General features: G+C 39.7%; 1 protein-coding gene across 1 annotated transcript in view; it reads left to right on the plus strand.

The window, feature by feature from the left end:
• Positions 1-20,602, plus strand: part of SLC9C2 (solute carrier family 9 member C2 (putative)) — a 92,500-nt gene that overhangs the window by 69,563 nt on the left and 2,335 nt on the right. Inside the window, exons 19-24 of the mRNA XM_025399911.1 lie at positions 1,604-1,752; positions 2,436-2,561; positions 4,754-4,852; positions 8,462-8,629; positions 16,453-16,584; positions 19,116-19,301. Coding sequence (XP_025255696.1) covers positions 1,604-1,752; positions 2,436-2,561; positions 4,754-4,852; positions 8,462-8,629; positions 16,453-16,584; positions 19,116-19,301 — 860 coding nt within the window. The remainder of the gene's footprint in view (positions 1-1,603; positions 1,753-2,435; positions 2,562-4,753; positions 4,853-8,461; positions 8,630-16,452; positions 16,585-19,115; positions 19,302-20,602) is intronic.

The raw sequence follows: 20,602 nt of genomic DNA on the forward strand, positions 1-20,602 counted from the left end.
AACACAGCTAATGGGCCAGGTATGGGAAAGCAAAGTTGGGTAGATCCTGACCCTTAAACAGTGCAGAATCTTGTGGAGTATATGAGCGTATCAATAGATAATTGAAAAAGTCAGCAGAGTCCTGTTAGTTGTTATGGGGGTGTGGAGGAAAGAATGAGAGGAGTGTGGGAAGTGTATTAAGGTGGCAAGATCAGAGTCCTCAGGGTTAGAAGAAAAAGACACGTAAAGCTTACCTTTGACAAAATGTTTTTGTTTCGTTGTTTTGTTTTTTGCAAAGATACTCTGGAATGTAGGCCTGCAACGAATGTCATTTCTTGAGTATCTCCAGTCACTCCACTTTACTTGAAGCACAGAGCTCAAGGATTTTATGCCAAGTTTTTTGGGTCAGCTTTCCTCATGTGGGGCTGTGGGCCAGGCTCTCAGTGTGTGCAAACGCATCTGGTAGACGGCCTGGCATACGGAAGGCCCTTAATAAATGGAAGTTATCAGAAAAGAAAATAAAGTAAAACCATTTCATATTCATGACCACATTGTAAGATGCCATATGGGGTTACACTTTCTAAATCAAAATGGAAAGAATGTGGTCTAATGAATGAAAGTGTAAGTTTAGAGACAATAGATTAGGATCTTTTGGCATTATCTCAGAAAACCCATGACCCATTGTTGCCATTTACATATTGACAGATTTTTATTTCTGTGCTTTTAAAGATTAGGGGTTAGGACAGCTGCTTTATATTATGTTTTAGATCAGTATGGAATATTACAAAGTTTTCTCAATTCACTACTCTAAAAGGCAGCGCTTATTTTCATGTGGTTACTGCAACTGATGACTGAATGCTTATCATGGCAAGAACTGCTAACTCTTTATGTACATTATCTCATTTAATCCTTATAATTACTCTATGAGGCAAATACTATTATTAGAGAGGTTAATTTGCCTGAGGCCCTATGGCTAGTAAGTAGTGAGCCAGGTTTCTAGCCCAGGTGTATCTGACACTAAAACCTACGCTTTTGATCATTGCTACCTTTCACTTTAGTGGTCAATTCATTTAGTTAAAAAAAAAAAAAAGAGTGTGTACCTTCGATATGGCAAGCATTGGGTTCAATGTTGAATACGAAGATGAAACAGATGCAATTTTAGCCTTGACTCACAGTCCAGTTCATGTCTTCTCAGGTTTACTAAAGGGGAAAGAATATGCGCCTTGATTTCAGAAATACCCACCAGCCAAAGTCCAGGGATACTTTCATTCTGTCATGTATTCATCTAACCAACAAAAATTATACAATATGGAGGATGAGACAGAGAAGTAAAAACAGTAACACGATAATGTAATGAGTTCCATAATAGAGATATAGAGGAGATGCCACGGGGATAAGACAGAGTGATTTTCTCTTAGCTGGTGGGGGAAGCCAGTTTCCAATGTTCTCATCCGTAAAATAGGGTTGAAAATAACTCTTGTCCTGCTGACCTCACGAGTTCTGCATGAAACTAGAATAAAAGAATATTGTGTAAATGCTTCGGAAATTATACAGTATTATACTAATATTAGCTATTGTGGTTATTGCACAGGCCACTTACTGAATTTTATTTTCTTTGCTGTAGGACTCATAGAGCATGAAGGTCGTGATGTTGTCATTGCTTTGAAGACTAAACAGGCAATCCGGAATGTGATTGCTAAAGCTCTAAAAAATCTCACCTTCCTTTGTTCAAGAGGCATTATTGATAAGCATGAAAGCACTGAGATAAATAAGGTAATTTTGCTTGATTCTGTCTGCATAATACCCCAGCCTTCATGGTTGCTTTAGCAGTGTGTAATAAGGAGGGAGATTGAAAAAAATTGTTTAACCACAGGTGGTAAGTCTAGAATCACCTTCAACCTTTGATAATGCAAAGGACGATGAATGCCAGTGCTAGCCAGTACACTCCATTTGTCAAAACTACTTGATTGCAAGTAACAGAAACCAACTTGAACTAAGTTAGGAAAGAAATGGTTGGGGGATTTATCAAAAGGACACAGAGTACTTTATAGAACCCACAATAGCCAGCCTATGTGACAAGGCCTAAGGAAAGGATTTGAACAGAGATGTAGAAAACTTTCTAGATTTTCCATTTCCTAACAGGGTTGCCCTCTATGGCATCTTCCTTTGGCTCACCCTATAGACTCACTAGATTTTTCTGCTTCTCCATCCACTGTGTCAATTGAATTATGAAGATGATAGGTTCAATCCGAGTTAGTAAGTCAGTGAAAATAGTAATAAGGGGAGACTAGGGACAAAAATGGTTAGAGGAATTTAGATAGAAGAGAGAAGCTGTGAGTCAAACATCAAGATTATACTTGCCTAACAGTAGTTTATTTAGATTTCCTTAGTTTTTGCCTACTGTCCATTTTCTGTTACAGGATCTGATCCCCATTATTTTGATTATTTGTTTTTAGGTACTTCTTAAAAAATTAAAAGCACTAAATAACTTTCCAAAGGCAATCCCACCGCCAACTCCTGACAAATACCTTCACAACATCATTTGGCTGGAAGGTAAAGATGTTCTCATTGACTTCTTCAAGGTAAAGATTTTCTTTTCTATTCTGGCTCAGGTTTGATGATAATTATCTATTTTTTCCACTCCCTAATGAAAGATTAACAGAAAAGCATGTCACATAGTGGCCAATTCAGGGAAAGCCAAGACAGAGGCCCAGGAAAGTCTAAAGGAGGAATAAATCTCTTTTTGAGCCTAAAGGGCAAAGATAGTTTTTCACAATGCCTTATCTGCTTGGGAGTAGCTGTATGTGTCTGACTGTTACCAATCCCATTCTATTTTATGTTGTAGAGTTCTGGATTTCTCAACGTACGCTCTTGGAGAGACATTTTTTAGAGCAAGGGTCTCGAATTTAAGTTACTATACAGACCGGGCAGATAGTGTAAAAGTAAAGCTGATTGGACGTAGTATAATAGGGAACGGTGAGAACTCAGGTGTGTTCAAGTTCATGCTCTGTCAGCTGAGGGTTGCAACAGGACTTTGGACTCTTTCAACAAATATCTATTGAATATCCTCTACATGTCAGGGACTATTCTAGGTTTGGTGATATGGCAGTAAACAAAATAGATAAAGTCCTTACTTTCATTTTTTAATTTTTATTTTATTTTATTTATTTATTTTTTTGAGATAGAGTCTCACTCTGCTGCCCAGGTTGGAGTGCACTGGTGCAATCTCGACTCACTGCAAACTCCGCCTCCTGGGTTCAAGTGATTCTCCTGTTTCAGCCTCCCAAGTAGCTGGGATTACAGGCATGTGCCACCACACCCAGCTAATTTTTGTATTTTCAGTAGAGATGGGGTTTCACCATGTTGGCCAGGCTGGTCTTGAACTCCTGACCTCAAGTGATCCACCCACCTTGGCCTCCTAAAGTGCTGGGATTACAGGCGTGAGCCGCCGTGCCTGGCTGAAGTCCCTACTTTCATAAAGCTTATGTTATATGGATGGAGACGGACAATAAACACACCAAACACATAAACATATAGCCTATCAGATGCTTATAAGTGCCAGAGAAAAATAACGAGGGAAAAGGTAATACAGAGCGGCCATGGAAGCCTGCTCTAATAAGGTGACATTTGAAGAGAGATGTGAAAGAAGGGAGGGAGCAAGCCAGGTAGTGTCTTAGAGAAGAGCACCCCAGGCAAAGGGAGTAGTGGGTGCAAGGAGGCCCCGAGGCCAAGTGTGCCTGGTGTGTTCCAGGAGCAGCACAGAGGCCCCTGGCAGGAGCAGTGCTGGAGAGAGCACATGAAGTCAGGGCAGTTGCAGAGGGCTCAGAGAACATCATGACTCTCAGGGGCCCTGGGCACTTCTGCCTTCGTGGGCCTCTTCCTCCACAAAACTATGAAAAATTAGACTTTATGACTGTGTTAGTATAACAATGAAGATATTAGTATTATATATTAAAACATTTTTCTTTATCTAAAACTAATTTTCCTCCTGATTCTAAAAGACATTAAAACATTGTTATAAGTGTCTAAAAGTATTGTAGATGCAGGTACTGCACCTGCTGATTCCTAGTGGATGGCTCCACCTTGGTCTCCATCCCTCCCTGCCTGAGACATATACAATCTTTGCTATTACCCTAACTGCAGACGTTCAGTTTGCTTCTGGATTTTGCATATATGAATCTTCTGCCCTGGAGGTCTTCAACTCATGTTATCCGAGCTATCTGCTCCTCCTCTTTCAAGTCTCAGCTTAGCTGTCCTGTCTGCTGTAAAGGCCTCACTGAACAACCAAGATAGGATCCTGTGGCTTTTCTGCACTTTTTTTTTTTTGCATAGCACCCTGTCCCTGTCTTCTTTGTCATAATTATCCCATTTGATTGTAAATATCTACCCAACCTAACTAAAAGTTTGTTCTGAAGGCAGGGAAATTGTTTAGCTTACCATTATAACCCAAGCCCCAAACGGGGCTGAAAAGAAAGTTTTCATTCATTAATGTGCATATTCATTCCATAGTTATATCAGTTACTATGCTGAGTACTAATCACAAAGTCAAAGTTTGTTTGCCTGTTCCTTTATTTCTAGAAGTTGATGTGGTATATTAGCACGTTACAGTTCAGTAAAAAACCAAGAATATAGTTTGTGTTTTATGCTACTTGGAAGCTATTTTAGCTTTAAAATCATATATATATGATTACATATATATATAAAATCATATATATATATCTCTCTAACATATATATGTTGACTCTCTTTTTCTTTTCCTTTTTTTCCCACCCAGGAAAGAGCCAAACTTGCCTGTTTTGACTACGGAGATATCATTTGTAAAGCAGGTGAAATGCCACAAGGAATCTACTTAATTATTTCAGGAATGGCAATTGTAAGGGACTATTGGTTTGTTTGTTTGTTTGTTTTTCTTACTTAAAATGTATTTTGAAACATGCAATTGTAGAATAAGAATAAATTTAGATACTGAAAAAGTTTAAATTTTTAATGTGATGAAACCATTTCTACTCTGAGCATGACAGCTGAGAGATAAATATGCAACACCTGAAATGTGCTTCCCATTCTACAAAATGCTGTCATAGTCTTTACTTATTTCTTGCAGCAATCCTGGGAGGAAGCAGGATTTTTCTGAATGTTCAGACAAGAAAATCAATACTTGGCGTGACTTAAATTACTCACGTAAAGGAATTAGGATGAGGATCAAAAATATCACTTTTAATCTGTCCAATAGGAGGCTTTTGTTGACCAGAGAGAGAGAGAGAGACAGAAAGAGAGAGAGAGAGCGATTTCAGTAGAGTGATGGGGACAAGAATCCTTTGTATCTGCATAACAGTAGTTTAGTAGCTGAATTCATGGGTGAGCCCCAGTTTGTGAACCAAATAATTCCTAGATCATCCTAGATGATAGTCATAAAATGACAAATCCTTATTATGGGAAAAATAATACATTCGGCTTTCTGGTTTTGAAATGCGTATATTAGACCTTAAAATATCGTGGAAATAAACTACTATAATAAATAGAATACTGACACAATATAACACTTATTTACTCTCTGGCACTATTCTAAGCACTTTTCATTCATCCATTCATTCATTTATTCAACAAAATACTTGCTTCATTACCACCATGTGGCAGGCACTATTAATTCTAGGCATGGGATTGACAAAACAGACACAAATCCCTGCCTTCTTGGAGCCTAATTTCTAGTAGAGGGATAAAAGGAGATGGGACAATGAACAAAACAAATAAGTTTACAGTATGTTAGAGATGATGGAGATATGAAGAGATTAATTGTGATTTTTTAAAAGGTAGTCGAGAAAGGCAATGTGGGCCAGTCACGATGGCTCACAACTGTAATCCCACCACTTTGAGAGGGCTAGGCGGGTGGATCACATGAGGCAGGAGTCCAAGACCAGCCTGGTCTTGGCAAAACCCTGTCTCTACTAAAAATACAAAAATTAGTCGGGTATGGTAGCACATGTCTATAATCCCAGCTACTTGGGAGGCTGAGACACGAGAATCTGAGATCCTGCCACTGCACTCCAGCCTGGGCGACAGTCTCACTCTATCACTCAGGCTGGAGTGCAGTGAGGCCATCTCAGTTCACTGCAACATCTCCCCCTCGGGTTCAAGAGATTCTCCTGCCTCAGCCTCCCAAGTAGCTGGGATTATAGGCACGCACCACCATGCCCATCTAATTTTTGTGTTTTTAGTAGAGATGGGGTTTCACTAGGCTGTTGTTGAACTCCTGACCTCAAGCGAGCCACCTGCCTCGGCCTCCCAAAGTGCTGGGATTACAGGTGTGAGCCACCGAACCCGGCCAACAACCCTATTTTTTACGTGAGAAAACTGATGCACAGAAAAAAAATAATCCACTTGGCCCCAACTACACATACTCAGAGGCCAAAGATTACTTTGAACTCATGTAGTCTATCTCCAGTATCCATGTGCTTAGCCATTATACTATACTCCCATTAGAATGCTAGGAAAAACACACAGCTGCCAGTATTTATGAAATGTGGCAAGTTCAATACTTAAAAGCTGCAACTCGCTGTAACATGTTTCTTTGGGGATTGTCCTGCAGTGACTGGACTAGCTAAGCCTTATTAAACTGTAGTCCAATGATGTTTGGTCTGAAGAGGTTATATTAGTACTCTTTTGATACCACAACAAATTACTACAAATTTAGTGGCTTAAATATATTATCTCATGGTTCTGTAGGTCAGAAATCCAATGGGTTCTGCTGATTTCACTGCTTGGGTCTCAAGAAGCTGAAATCACGATGTCAGTAGGGCTGCATTACCTTCTGGAAGCTCTAGGGGCAGAATCTGTTTCCAGGCTCTTTGAGGTTGTTGGCACATCTAGTTATTCTTTATGGCTATTGAACAGAAGTCCCTGCTTCTTCAAGGCTGTCAGCTGGAGCCCACCCTGAGCTCCTAGAGCTTCTCTTTCATCTTTGCGTGCAGGTCCTCACGTCTCAGAGCAAGCAAAGACATATGGAATCCTTCACACATCTCTCTCTGATGGACTCCCTTCTACTTGCAAGGGCTCATGTGATTACAGTCCCCCCAATATTCCCGTCTGTTGTTTAATCAAACACTAATCTGGAACGGCTGTGAAGGGACTTTGTAGATCTTTTTACGGTCAGCTGATTAGTATCCTTAACTCCATAAATCATCTTTTTAAGGTCAGCTGATTAGCAACCTCAATTCCACTTCAAAGTCCCTTCACTGCAGTACCTAGATTAGTATTTGGTTGAGCAACAGACAGGAATCTTGGGGGGCCTCCTTTCAAATGCTGCCTACCTCAAATGTCATAATCTTTTCTTTGTTTGCAAAAAGCAGAGGCATTCTTCATTGCTCAAAGATCCTTTGAATTGCATTCAAAATTACAGCCATTTAAAAAAAAAATCAAACTCCTCTGGAAGCATGAATGCTTTTAAAAGTCTGAATGCTAATTGCTGGGAGAGAGTGACCTTTTGTGTCCTGTTTCTTGTGTCTTAAACAATACCCTTCCTCTTTGATGTTTACAGCTACATTTTCTGAAAAATTCTGTAATCCTTCTAATCCCAATTCTTTCAGCTTCCCCCTAAAATCTGATACCTCTCTGCTTTCTCCAGTTATGCCTACCAGTTATTTTCTTGAAGTAACTCAACCACCCTATGTTCTTCCTAAAACCTTTTCCTGTTGATGTTGCATGGTAATTTTTCTTAAGCATTTTGAAAAGAGACAAGGTTTTCATTAACATCATGGCTTGGTTTGGAGGCATATTAATTCATAATATTTGATTTATGTGCCCAGGCAATCAAAAGTTATTTCCACGTGATGCATTAACCCATTGTGGTAAGAATATCTAATGGACTCAATGAGTGATTGTATTAGTTGCATACTATAATTTCCAGGTTTGGTGGGATATTTTTTTTTTCTTTGAGATGGAGTCTCACTCTGTCGCCCAGGCTGGAGTGCAGTGGTGCGATCTTGGCTCACTGCAACCTCTGCCTCCTGGGTTCAAACAATCATCCTGCCTCAGTCTCCTGAGTAGCTGGAACTACAAGCACACGCCACTATGCCCGGCTAATTTTTGTATTTTTTTTTTTAGTAGAGACAGGGTTTTACCATGTTGGCCAGGCTGGTCCCGAACTCTTGATCTTGTGATCCACCTGCCTTGGCCTCTCAAAGTGCTGGGATTACAGGCGTGAACCACTGTGCCCAGCCCTGGTGGGATTTTTATATAAGATAGGTATAAATAGAAAGTTGTAAATAGGGGTCATCTGTAAAACTAAAGATGAGAAAAAAAATCCTTGCCTTGGGAGTTGAAATGTGAAAGAAATCATGATTTTTTTCCTTAAGCCTAATTCTTCTTTCACACCTGACAGGAGATCTTTGTCTTCCATTGGAAAGTTGTAAGAAATAGTGGGAGCTCCTATGATTTGATCAAAATTTTAATTTTTTCTTTCCCTTTGCACACTTTTTTCCCTTTGCAGTTGCATAGTTTATCTCCTACCTTTGGAATAGAGAGTAGCCAAAGGCCTGATAGAAAGTCCAGTGACATGTTTACAGAGTTCTGTACTGCTGGGGACATAATTGGAGAGCTAAACTGTCTGCTTAAGTGTGAAATTGAATATACTGTCATCTGTGAAACCAGTTTACAGGTAGGAAAATGGTTCTGTCATGAGTTATTAATTTTTCCTCAAGTAAGTAAAAAATGCCAGCATCTTTTCTTTTTTAAGATTTTGACATCTTAGTCACCCAACCAGCTATTGGGAGGTAACGTAGCTGAAAAGGCAGATTTAGTGTCTCACATGCCAGGCTCTGCCAAGCTCCACTGCATCCTGCCTAAGGGAGTAGTTATTTAACCTCGTTAAGTCTCAGTGTCCTTGTTTATGAAGTAGAGAGAATACCTACCTTTTGATGTTATGAGGATTAGGAAAACATCTACGTAACATGCCTGACACATAAAGGTGCTCAATAAATGGTCACCATTATGACAACAGTGTTTTTAAAGAATATTTGTTTTTAAAACAACCCCGTTAAAAGTGGGCAAAGGATATGAACAGATACTTTTCAAAAGAAGACATACGTGTGGCCAACAAGCACATGCAAAAAAGCTCAACATCACTGATCAATAGAGAAATGCAAATCAAAACCACAATGAGATACCACCTCACACCAGGCAGAATGGCTGCTATTAAAAAGTCAAAAAGTAACAGGTGCTGGAGAGGTTGTGGAGAAAAAGGAACAATTACACACTGTTGGTGGGAGTATAAATTAATTCAACCATTGTGGAAGACAGTGTGACGTTTCCTCAAAGACCTAAAGAGAGAAATACCATTGACCCAGAAATCCCATTACTGGGTATATACCCAAAGGAATATAAATCATTCTATTATAAAGACACATGCACATATACGTCACTGCAGCACTATTCACAATAGCAAAGACATGGAATCAACCTAAATGCCTGTCAATGATAGAGTGGATAAAGAAACGGTACATATATACCATAGAATATTATGTAGCCCTAAAAAAGAGTGAGATCATGTCTTTTGCAGGAACTGTGGATGGAGCTGGAGGCCATTATTCTTAGTAAATTAATGCAGGAACAGAAAGCCAAATATCACATGTTCTTACGTATAAGTGGGAGCTAAATGATGAGAACACATGGACACATAGAAGGGAATAAAACACACTGGGGCCTTTTGGAGGGTGGAGGGTGGGAGAAGGGAGAGAATCGGGAAAAATAACTACGGGTACATGGATGATGAAATCATCTGTACAACAAACCCCCATGACACAAGTTTACCTATGCAACAAACCTGCATATGTACCACTGAATTTAAAAGTTAAAAAAGGAATATTTGTTTTTAAACTTCCTTCTATGTTTCATTTGCTAAGTAAGAAGTTATCTATTCAACACCTAAGTGTCCAGACATTTCACTAGGTGTGGGGAATTAAAATAAAAATGAGCCAAAGACCAAGGAACAGTCAAAGTGGTTCGTTAAATAGGTCCTGCTCCCTGTGCCACCCAACTGGGTGAGACCCTCCAACAGGGGTTGTCAGACACCCTATACAGGAGCATAGGTTGGTGCTCCTCAAGGTCAGAGTTCCCAGAGGAAGGAGCAGGCACCCATCTTTGCTGTTCTCCAGCCTCCTCGAGTGACATATCCAGGTGTGGGAGCAAACCAGATGAATGGGTCCTGAAGCAAACCCCCAGCAAACTGCAGCAGCCCTACAGAAGAAGGACCTGACCATTGCAAGAAAAACAGACAGAAAGCAACAACAACAGCATCAACAACAAAAAAAAGTCCCCACTAAAACCCCATCCAAGGGTCAACAGCCTCAAAGATCAATATTAAACAAACTCATGAACATGAGAAAGAATCAACGAAAAAACACTGAAAACCCAAAAGGCCAGAGTGCCTCTTCCCCTACAAATGATCGCAATGCCTGTCCAGCAAAGGCACAGAACCGGATGGAGGATAAGATGGATGAATTGACAGAAGTAGGCGTCGGAAGGTGGGTAATAACAAACTCTGCTGAACTAAAGGAGCATGTTCAAACCGAATGCAAAGAAGCTAAGAATCTTCATAAAAGGTTACAGGAGCTGCTAGCTAGAATAATCAGTTTGAAAGGAACATAAATGACCTGATGGAGCTGAAAAACACAGCATGAACACTTCATGAAGCATGCATAAGGATCAGTAGCTGAATCTATCAAGTGGAAGAAAGGATATCAGAGTCTGAAGACCATCTTGTTGAAATAAGGCAAGAAGAGAAGATTAGAGAAAAAAGGATGAAAAGGAAAAAACAAAACCTCTGAGAAATATGGGACTATGTAAAAAGACCAAACCTATGATTGATTGGAGTGTCTAAAAGAGACAGGGAGAATGGAACCAAGTTGGAAAACACACTTCAGGATCAGGATGTTATCCAGGAGAACTTCCCTGACCCAGCAAGAAAGACCAACATTCAAATTCAGGAAATACAGAGAACACCACTAAGATACTTCATGAGAAGATCAACCCCAAGACACATAATCATCAGATTCTTCAAGGTCGAAATGAAGGAAAAAATGTTAAGGGCAGCCAGAGAGAAAGGCCAGGTCACCTACAAAAGGAAGCCCATCAGACTAACAGTGGACCTCTCAGCAGAAACCCTACAAGCCAGAAGACAGTGGGGGCCAATATTCAACATTCTTAAAGAAAATAATTTTCATCCCAGACCTTCATACCCAGCTAAACTAAGCTTCATAGAAAAAGGAGAAATAAAATTCTTTCCAGACAAACAAATGCTGAGGGATTTTGTCATCACCAGGCCTGCCTTGGAAGAGCTCCTGAAGGAAGCACTAAATATGGAAAGGGACAACTGGTACCAGCCACTGCAAAAACACTCCAAATATATAAAGGCCAATGGCACTATGAAGAAACTGCATCAACTATTCTGCATCAACTATTTTGCATAGTGTGCAAAATAACCAGGTAGCGTCATGATGACACGCTCAAATTCACACATAACAATGTTAACCTTAAATGTAAATGGGCTAAATGCCCCAGTTAAAAGACACAGACTGGCAAATTGGATAAAGAGTCAGGACTCATTGGTGTGGTGCATTTAGGAGACTCATCTCACATGCAAAGACCTACATAGGCTCAAAACAAAGGGATGGAGGAAAAATTACCAAGCAAATGGAAAACAAAACAAAAAAAGCAGGTGTTGCAATATTAGTATCTGACAAAACAGACTTTAAACCAACAAAGATCAAAAAAGACAAATAAGGGCATTACATAATGGTAAAGGGATCAATTCAACAAGAACAGCTAACTATCCTAAATATATATGCACCCAATACAGGAGCACCCAGATTCATAAAATAAATTCTTAGAGACTTACAAAGAGACTTGGACTTCCACGCAATAATAGTGGGAGACTTTAACACCCCAATGTCACTATTAGACAGATCAATAAGACAGAAAATTAACAAGGATATTCAGGACCTGAACTCAGCTCTGGATCAAGTGGAACTAATAGACATTTACAGAACTCTCCACCCCAAATCAATAGAATATACATTATTCTCAGTACCGCACGGCCCTTATTTTAAAATCAACCACATAATTGGAAGCAAAACACTCCTCGGCAAATGCAAAAGAACCGAAACCATAACAAACTCTCTCTCTACCACAGTGCAATCAAATTAGAACTCAGAATTAAGAAACTCTCTCAAAACCATGGAAACTGAAGTACATGCAAATTGAACAATCTGCTCCTGAATGACTCCTGGGTAAATAATGAAATTGAGGCAGAAATCAAGAAGTTCTTTGAAACCAATGAGAACAAAGAGACAACATAATGGAATCTCTGGGACACAGCTAAAGCAGTGTTAAGAGGTAAATTTATAAGCACTAAATGCCCATATCAGAAAGCTAGAAAGATCTCAAATCAACACCCTACCATCACAATTAAAAGAGCTAGAGAAGCAAGAGCAAACAAGTCCAAAAGCTAGCAGAAGACAACAAATAATTAACATCAGAGCAGAAATGAAGGAGATAGAGACACAAAAAACCCTTTAAAAAAATCAGTGAATCCAGGAGCTGATTTTTTTGGAAAAAATTAACAAAGTAGATAGACTGCTAGCTAGATTAATAAAGAAGAAAAGAGAGAGAAATAAAAAAGACATAATAAAAAATGATAAAGGGGATATCACCACTGACCCTACAGAAGTACAAACTACCATCAGAGAATCAACACCTCTATGTAAATAAACTAGAAAATCTAAAAGAAAAGGATAAATTCCTGGACACATACACCCTCCCAAGACTAAACTAGGAAGAATTAAAATCCCTGAATAGACCAATAATGAGTTCTGAAGTTGAAGCAGTAATTAATAGCCTGCCAACCCAAAAAAGCCCAGGACCAGAGAGACTCACAGCCAAATTCTACCAGAGATACAAAGAGGAGCTGGTACCATTCCTTCTGAAACTACTCCAAAAAATTGAAAAGGTGGGACACCTCCCTAACTCATTTTATGAGGCCAGCATCATCCTGATACCAAAACCTGGCAGAGGCGCAACAACAACAAAAAGAAAACTTCAGGCCAATATCTCTGATGAACATCAATGTAAAAATCCTCAATAAAATACTGGCAAACCAAATCCAGCAACACATCAAAAAGTTTATCCACCATGATCAAGTCAGCTTCATCCCTGGGACGCAAGACTGGTTCAACATATGCAAATCAATAAACATAATCCATCACATAAACAGAACCAATGACAAAACCACATGATCATCTCAATAGATGCAGAAAAGGCCTTCAATAAAATTCAACATCCCTTCATGTTAAAAACTCTCAATAAGGTAGGTATTGATGGAATATATCTCAAAATAATAAGAGCTATTTATGACAAACCCACAGCCAATATCATACTGAATGGCAAGAGCTGGAAGCATTTCCTTTGAAAACTGGCACAAGACAAGGATGCCCTCTCTCACCACTCCTATTCAACATAGTATTGGAAGTTCTGGCTGGGCAACCAGGCAAGATAAATAATAAAGATATGCAAATGGGAAGAGAGGAAATCAAATTGTCTCTGTTTGCAGGTGACATGATTCTATATTTAGAAAACCCCATTGTCTCAGTCCCCAAACTCCTTAAGCTGATAAGCAATTTCAGCAAGGTCTCAGGATACAAAATCAATGTGCAAAAATCACAAGCATTGCTATGCACCAACAACAGACAAACAGAGAGCCAAATCATGAATGAACTCCGATTCATAATTGCTACAAAGGGAATAAAATACCTAGGAATATAACTAACAAGGGATGTGAAGGACCTTTTCAAGGAGAACTACAAGTCACTCCTCAAGGAAATAAGAGGGGACACAAACAAATGGAAAAACATTCCATGCTCGTGGATAGGAAGAATCAATAGCATGAAAATGGCCATACTGCCCAAAGTTATTTATAGATTCAATGCTATTTCCATCAAACTACCATTGACATTCTTCACAGAATTAGAAAAAAACTATTTTAAATTTTGTATGGAACCAAAAAAGAGCCCACATAGCCAAGACAATCCTAAGCAAAAAGAACAAAGCTGGAAGCATCACGCTACTTGGCTACAGTAACCAAAATATCATCGTACTGGTACCAAAACAGACATGTGGACCAATGGAACAGAACAGAGGCCTCAGAAATAACCGTACACATATACAACCATCTGATCTTCGACAAACCTGATAAAAACAAGCAATGGGGAAAGGATCTCCTATTCAGTAAATGGTGCTGGGAAAAACTGGCGAGCCATATGCAGAAAACCAAAACTGGACCTCTTCCTTATACCTTTTACAAAAATTAACTCAAGATGACTTACATGTAAAACCCAAAACCGTAAAAACCCTAGAAGAAACCCTAAGCAATACCACCCAGGACATAGGCATGGGCAAAGACTTCATGACAAAAATGCCAAAGGCAATTGCAACAAAAGCCCAAATTGACAAATGGGATCTAATTAAAGAGCTTCTGCACAACATGAACAGGCAACCTACAGAATGGGAGAAAAATATTGCAATCTACCCAACTGACAAAGGTCTAATATCTGGAATCTACAAGGAACTTAAACAAATTTACAAGAAAAAATCCCATCAAAAAGTGGGCAAAGGATATGAACAGACATCTTTCAAGAGAAGTCATTTACGTGGCCAACAAACATATGAAAAAAAGCTCGACATCACTGATTACAAAAATGCAAATCAAAACCGCAATGAGATACCATCTCACGCCAATCAGAATGGCAATTATTAAAAGTTAGGAAATGGGCCAGGCGTGGTGGCTCACACCTGTGATCCCAGCCCTTTGGAAGGCCGAGGCAGACGAATCATGAGTTCAAGAGATTGAGACCGTCCTGGCCAACATGGTGAAATGCCATCTCTACTAAAAATACAAAAATTAGCTGGGCATGGTGGCACACCTATAGTCACAGCTACTCGGGAGGCTGAGGCAGGATAATTGCTTGAACCCAAGAGGTGGAGGTTGCAGTAAGCCGAGATGCACCACTGCACTCTAGCTTGATGACAGAGTGAGACTCCGTCTCAAAAAAAAAAAGAAGAAAAAAGAAAAAGAAAAGAAAGGAAAAAAAAAGCCAGGAAACAACAGATGCTCGTGAGGCTGTGGAGAACTAAGAACGCTTTCACACTGTTGGTGGGAATGCAAATTAGTTCAACCATTGTGGAAGACAGTGTGGTGATTCCTCAAGGACCTAGAACCAGAAATACCGTTTGACCCAGCAATCCCATTACTGGGTATATGCCCAACCATAAAAAGCCCAGGCCCGGATAGACTCACAGCCGAATTCTACCCAAAGGAATATAAATCATTCTACTATAAAGACACATGCACATGTATGTTTATTGTGGCACTATTCACAATAGCAAAGACATGGAACCAACTTAAATGCCCATCAAAAAATGTGGTACATACACACCATGGAATACTATGCTGCCATAAAAAGGAATGAGAACATGTCCTTTGCAGGGACATAGATGAAACTGGAAGCCATCATCCTCAGCAAACTAACACAAAACAGAAAACCAAAAACTGCATGTTCTCACTCATAAGTGGGAGTTGAACAATGAGAACACATGGACACAGGGAGGGGAACGTCACACACCAGGGCCATTTGGGGATTGAGGGGGTGAGAGGAATGAGAGCATTAGGTTAAACAGCTAATACATGTGGGGCTTAAAACCTAGATGATATGTTGATAGGTGCAGCAAAGCACCATGGTACACGTAGACCTATGTAACAAACTGACACATTCTGTACTTGTATCCCGGAACTTAAAGTAAAATAAAATAATTAAAAAAAAAAAAAAAAGAAATGAGTCAAAGAATTCTCAATCTTTGGAGACGATCTGATGCAACAGAGCAGGATCCAGAGTCTTAGGGGTGTGTGGAGTGGAAGGAAATGTTGTTTTAGCTATTTCATGTCATTTTATTTTTGGAAGAGGCATGAGTTTAGTCATAAGGCTGAATTGAATTCACTGAAGTTCGTGTAACTTGAATCTGAAAGTGTATTTTTTTTATTCAGGTAAACTATTTGCCTCTGGAAACAAATACCGTGAATGAGCTCACTTTATCTACCATGACAATAAAAATAGATAAGTTCATATGGCTTAGTTCCTGAATCCTGGGCTTTGGGCTCATGAGCCATATCCTTCATTGTATCTATTGACTGATATACATTTTTCTGGTCTCTTATTAAAGTATATAGCTTTAATCGCACCATACATTTTATCATCTTATACTTAGCAAACAACCATTTTCACAATACAAATGCTTCTAAATGACAAGAGTGTCATAATTATGCTAGAATTGATAGTTTTTCTGAAGGTTAAATCCGCAGGCATCTTGTTTTTTGATGGTCTTGTAATTTAGTTCCAAATCAAGCTGCTATGGCCTGCGGTCTTTTTGTTTCAGGCCTGCTTTATCTCCCTGGAGGATTTATATGAAGGCTTTGATGCCTTCTGGCCATCTCTGGAATATAAAATATGGCTAAAGCTTGCTCTCAGTACTGCCTACCAGTATTTTGAATCAAGTCTTATTGACGAGGTAAGTTACATGATTAAAATATTAATAAATTGAATTTTTATGCATTGTATTTTTTACAGAATGCGTTTCATATTTTTGAGACAAAAATAGAAAGGAAATTTGTGTGCGCGTGTGTGTGTGTGTGTGTTTGAGACAGAGTCTCACTCTGTTGCCCACACTGGAGTGCAATGGTGCAATCTCAGCTTACTGCAACCTCTGTCTCCCAGGTTCAAGCAATTCTCCTGCCTCAGCCTCCCAAGTAGCTGGGATTATAGGCGCCTGCCACTAGCCCTGGCTCATTTTTTTTATTATTATTAGTAGAGACAGGGTTTCACCATGTTGTCCAGGCTGGTCTTGAACTCCTGACCTCAAGTGATCTGCTCACCTTGGCCTCCCAAAGTGCTGGGATTATAGGCGTGAGCCACCGTGCCTGGCCCTGTGTCTGATTTTCTAAAATGAGATTGCTAGAATTTTAACTGCTCTCTTATCCTGAGTTCCTACAGGTTGTCAATCCTTTTGTCACAGCTAATTTTCCCAAGCTACTTGCAATCATTTCAAAAAAAAGGTAGATTTAGCAAATTCAAAATAGGTAGATCCCCCCTGAACCAAGCATAGTGTTAATCAGAATGTATTAACAAACGCTCCGTCTGTATTTATTATTGCCTATTCTGCCAATGTTAATATAAATCTATAAATCTCCTGCCTTTTCAAAATCTTTGTGGAGGTGACTGAGCCTCTCTCATGGACTTCCCCTCCAAACAGTAGTGGTTCAAGTTTGTCTCTGGACAAGCACAATTTACAATCTCACATTTGTATCCTATTTAGTAACTGTTGGAACCCTTACTAGCTAGTGAGTCGGAACTGGGGAAGTGAACTGGGAAAGATCTGAAGTTCAGTAATATTCACTGAACTGAGCGACTGGATATAAATAAACATTGGGTTAAAAAATGAGTGTGTCATACACGCCAGTAAGGTTTCTTTTACTATATTGCAATAATAACTTTCAGAAAAATTTTAGCAGAGGGATAAGGGGATTGGAATTCTTCTCTTTTCCTTTTACCTTGCCTCTTCATGAGGAGTGGGACAAATTTAGAGTCTAGTATGAAACTCCAGGGGTGAGAATTAGGACGAATGGATAGAAACTATGGACTCAGACTTGACTCAATAATAAGGTGAATGTCCTTTACATTTTTTTTTAATTCACAAGCAACACATATTCATTATATAAATGAGAAAGTACAGATACAAAACATTAAAAAATGTCTATTTTTAAACAGAGAATCTCTATTTAATAGTTTCTTTCTTTCTTTTTTTTTTTGTTTTTTTCCCATTAAAGAACTAGCCAATTAAGATTTTTTTCCCTCTAAATCACAGAACTCAAAATGTATATGCATTTTGAAATCAAACTAAAACAGCTGATTGTTTTTAGATTTTCTGGTTGTGAAATGCTAGATAAATTTGCTAATTTTTAAATGTTTTTGGTGTCCTAGTTGTGCTGGTGCCCTCAGCAAATAAATGTATGATTCGCCTGTCAATGACTGAGATTCAAGGACTGGCTCTTGTAGCCGTGCCCTGCTTGGGGGTGGAGATGTTTAGACTGAGCTGACAGCCCTGTCAGGGTCCTGTGCAGGAGATTCCTACTGTTGGGCTGATCTCTAAGTTCCTGGGTTAGTTTGCAAGCACTGCTGTAACAAAGTACCACAAACTGGGTGGCGTAAAAAAACCCAGAAATGCATTGTTTCACAGTTCTGGAGGCTAGAAATTAGAAATCAAGGTGTTGGGAGGGTTGGCTCCTACTGAGGGGCTGTGAGGGAGAATCTGGGCCAGGCCTCCCTCCTTGGCTTATAAATAGCTGCCTTCATATTCACGTGGCGTTCTCCCTGTGTGCAAGTCTGTGTCCAAATTTCCCTTTTTTATAAGGACACTAATTATTCAAATTAGAGGCCCATCTTCTTCCAGTATGACTTCATCTTAACTAATTGCATCTGCAGTGACCCATTTCCATAAAGTCACATTCCAGGACACTGGGAGTTAGGACTTCAGCATAAGAATTGGGTGGGAGGTGGGGTGTGTGTGTGTGTGCGCTCAATTCAACCCATAATAGCTCCCTCCCAGTTCTAAAGTCTATGACTCTGAGCCTTGAAGTATAGCTCAGACTCTAGCTTGCTTTCTTTTGGCTTTGTGTTATTCCTATTCACCTGTCAAATGGAATGTAAGCTTACTGCTAGGTGACCCTCTGAATCTTTTAAGACTCTGGGTCTTTGTGCAAATAGAAATCTCCTGAGTCATAGCCGAGTACCCTGCTGTGGCTGACAGCTCACAAATTAGGGCTGGGCAATAGTATCCAGGTCCCATTAACAGCACAAACACTTGGAATTTAGAAATTTGTCACAGGCCATTCTGAATGCTAAATAAATCCTGTCTGTTGGTGCCAGGGGCCGTGTACCTTCTGACATCCTCAAATAATTCAGATCGATCAGTGAATCTGTTTTCTTCTTGATACCATCTGTCAGTTTGTATGACTTATTTTTAAAAATGCAATTTTATCGTAGGACTTAAAGTTTCAGAAGTGTGTGATGTTCAATCAAGCATATGTGGAAACTTTATCAAGCTATAATGAAATGAGTATTGATAATATGACCATGAAATTTGTTATCATTGTGTATGGCAGTGTAATTGATACTAAGACAGAGGAACCATATTTTGCACCTTGCATTATACCTACAACCTGTGAGCAGGTAAGAAGTATCGTTTCTAAAGAGTCTCTTGCTTTTCACAGTGCTTCAAAAGTGACTTTAAAACTCAACTGGCCACCTTAAAAAGAAATTTAACCTGGAATGACCCTGTAGTTCTTACTTGCCTTTTGCAAACAGTAAAAATGTACCAAGGGCTTCTGTGTACTGTAGTACAGGTGCCCCACACAAGGGTGTGCCCAAGGGACAGGGAGCTGGAATCTGCCTGCTGTTTGCTTGCCATGCACGCCCTTTGCTCTGGCATGTGGCTGTGCCAGAGGAAGGATGAGATGCAGTAAGTTTTCCCTGGTTTACACCAAGGCAATGATGCTATGTTCTAGCATAGCTCTGGAAGTATCTGCATAGCTCTGGAAGTATCTGCACCAGTTGACAAGAAAGGAGTAGAGCAGGGGCCACATCACTTTGTTGCCACATTAGGGGCTGTGGGCACTTGATAGTAGATCCTGGGCCCTGGGTCTCAGCATTCCATACCTCTGTAATGACAAAGGAAGTGTGACCACCTAGGACATAACAGGGCATGGGAAGGGTAGAAGCAAACTCCCTAATGGTCCAAGCTGCCTGCCACTGGACAGAGGAATGGGGAGGACCAAGAGGCCATGGGAAGAGATGACATCTCTTTAAATCTGGGAGTACGTTTCTCCCCTATGGGAGAGACCTTTTCTGCCAGTTCAGACTGTGAAAATTCATTAGGAAAATTTGTCCTGGAAAAGTTGGTAAACCTAAAAAGTAAATTTTTTCCTTTCAAAACATTCTTACTTTATACCTTTCATCAATTCAGATGATGAAGGTAATTTAAATGTTTTTAATAGAAAATTAAAATCTTGTTTAGTTTTGAAACAAAGGATGGAGGTAAGAGGCAAGCGGGCAATAGGAGTAGTACTGCAGCTTAGTGTCTTAAGAGACCCGGGTTTGGAGTCAGGCACACTTAGACTTAAAACTTGACCCCTGTGCCTACTTGTACTTGAGCTTAGGTAAGCTGCTTAACCTTTCTGACCCTCAATTTCCTTCTTAGTAAGATAGATAGGGATAAGGTCAGCAGCCATCTTATCGGGTTATTGTGACGATTAAATGAGATAATGTGTGGTAATCTAAAAATGATAGTTACGATGATTCCTTGTTTGCTGCTGGCATTCTGGGAGGCAGATTTTATGGCACATAGGACAAATGGTCTAAGAAAGGAAGACAGTCTTGCCATCCTGGGAATGCTGAGCCTTGAGCCCTTGAGCTTCAGTGTAGGAGTAAAAGTAGCTTACTGGATGCTGGGGATTCCCTGCTTTCCAAACTGG

This window comes from Theropithecus gelada, chromosome 1, assembly GCF_003255815.1.
Source record: "Theropithecus gelada isolate Dixy chromosome 1, Tgel_1.0, whole genome shotgun sequence".
NCBI classification, from domain to species: Eukaryota; Metazoa; Chordata; class Mammalia; order Primates; family Cercopithecidae; genus Theropithecus; species Theropithecus gelada.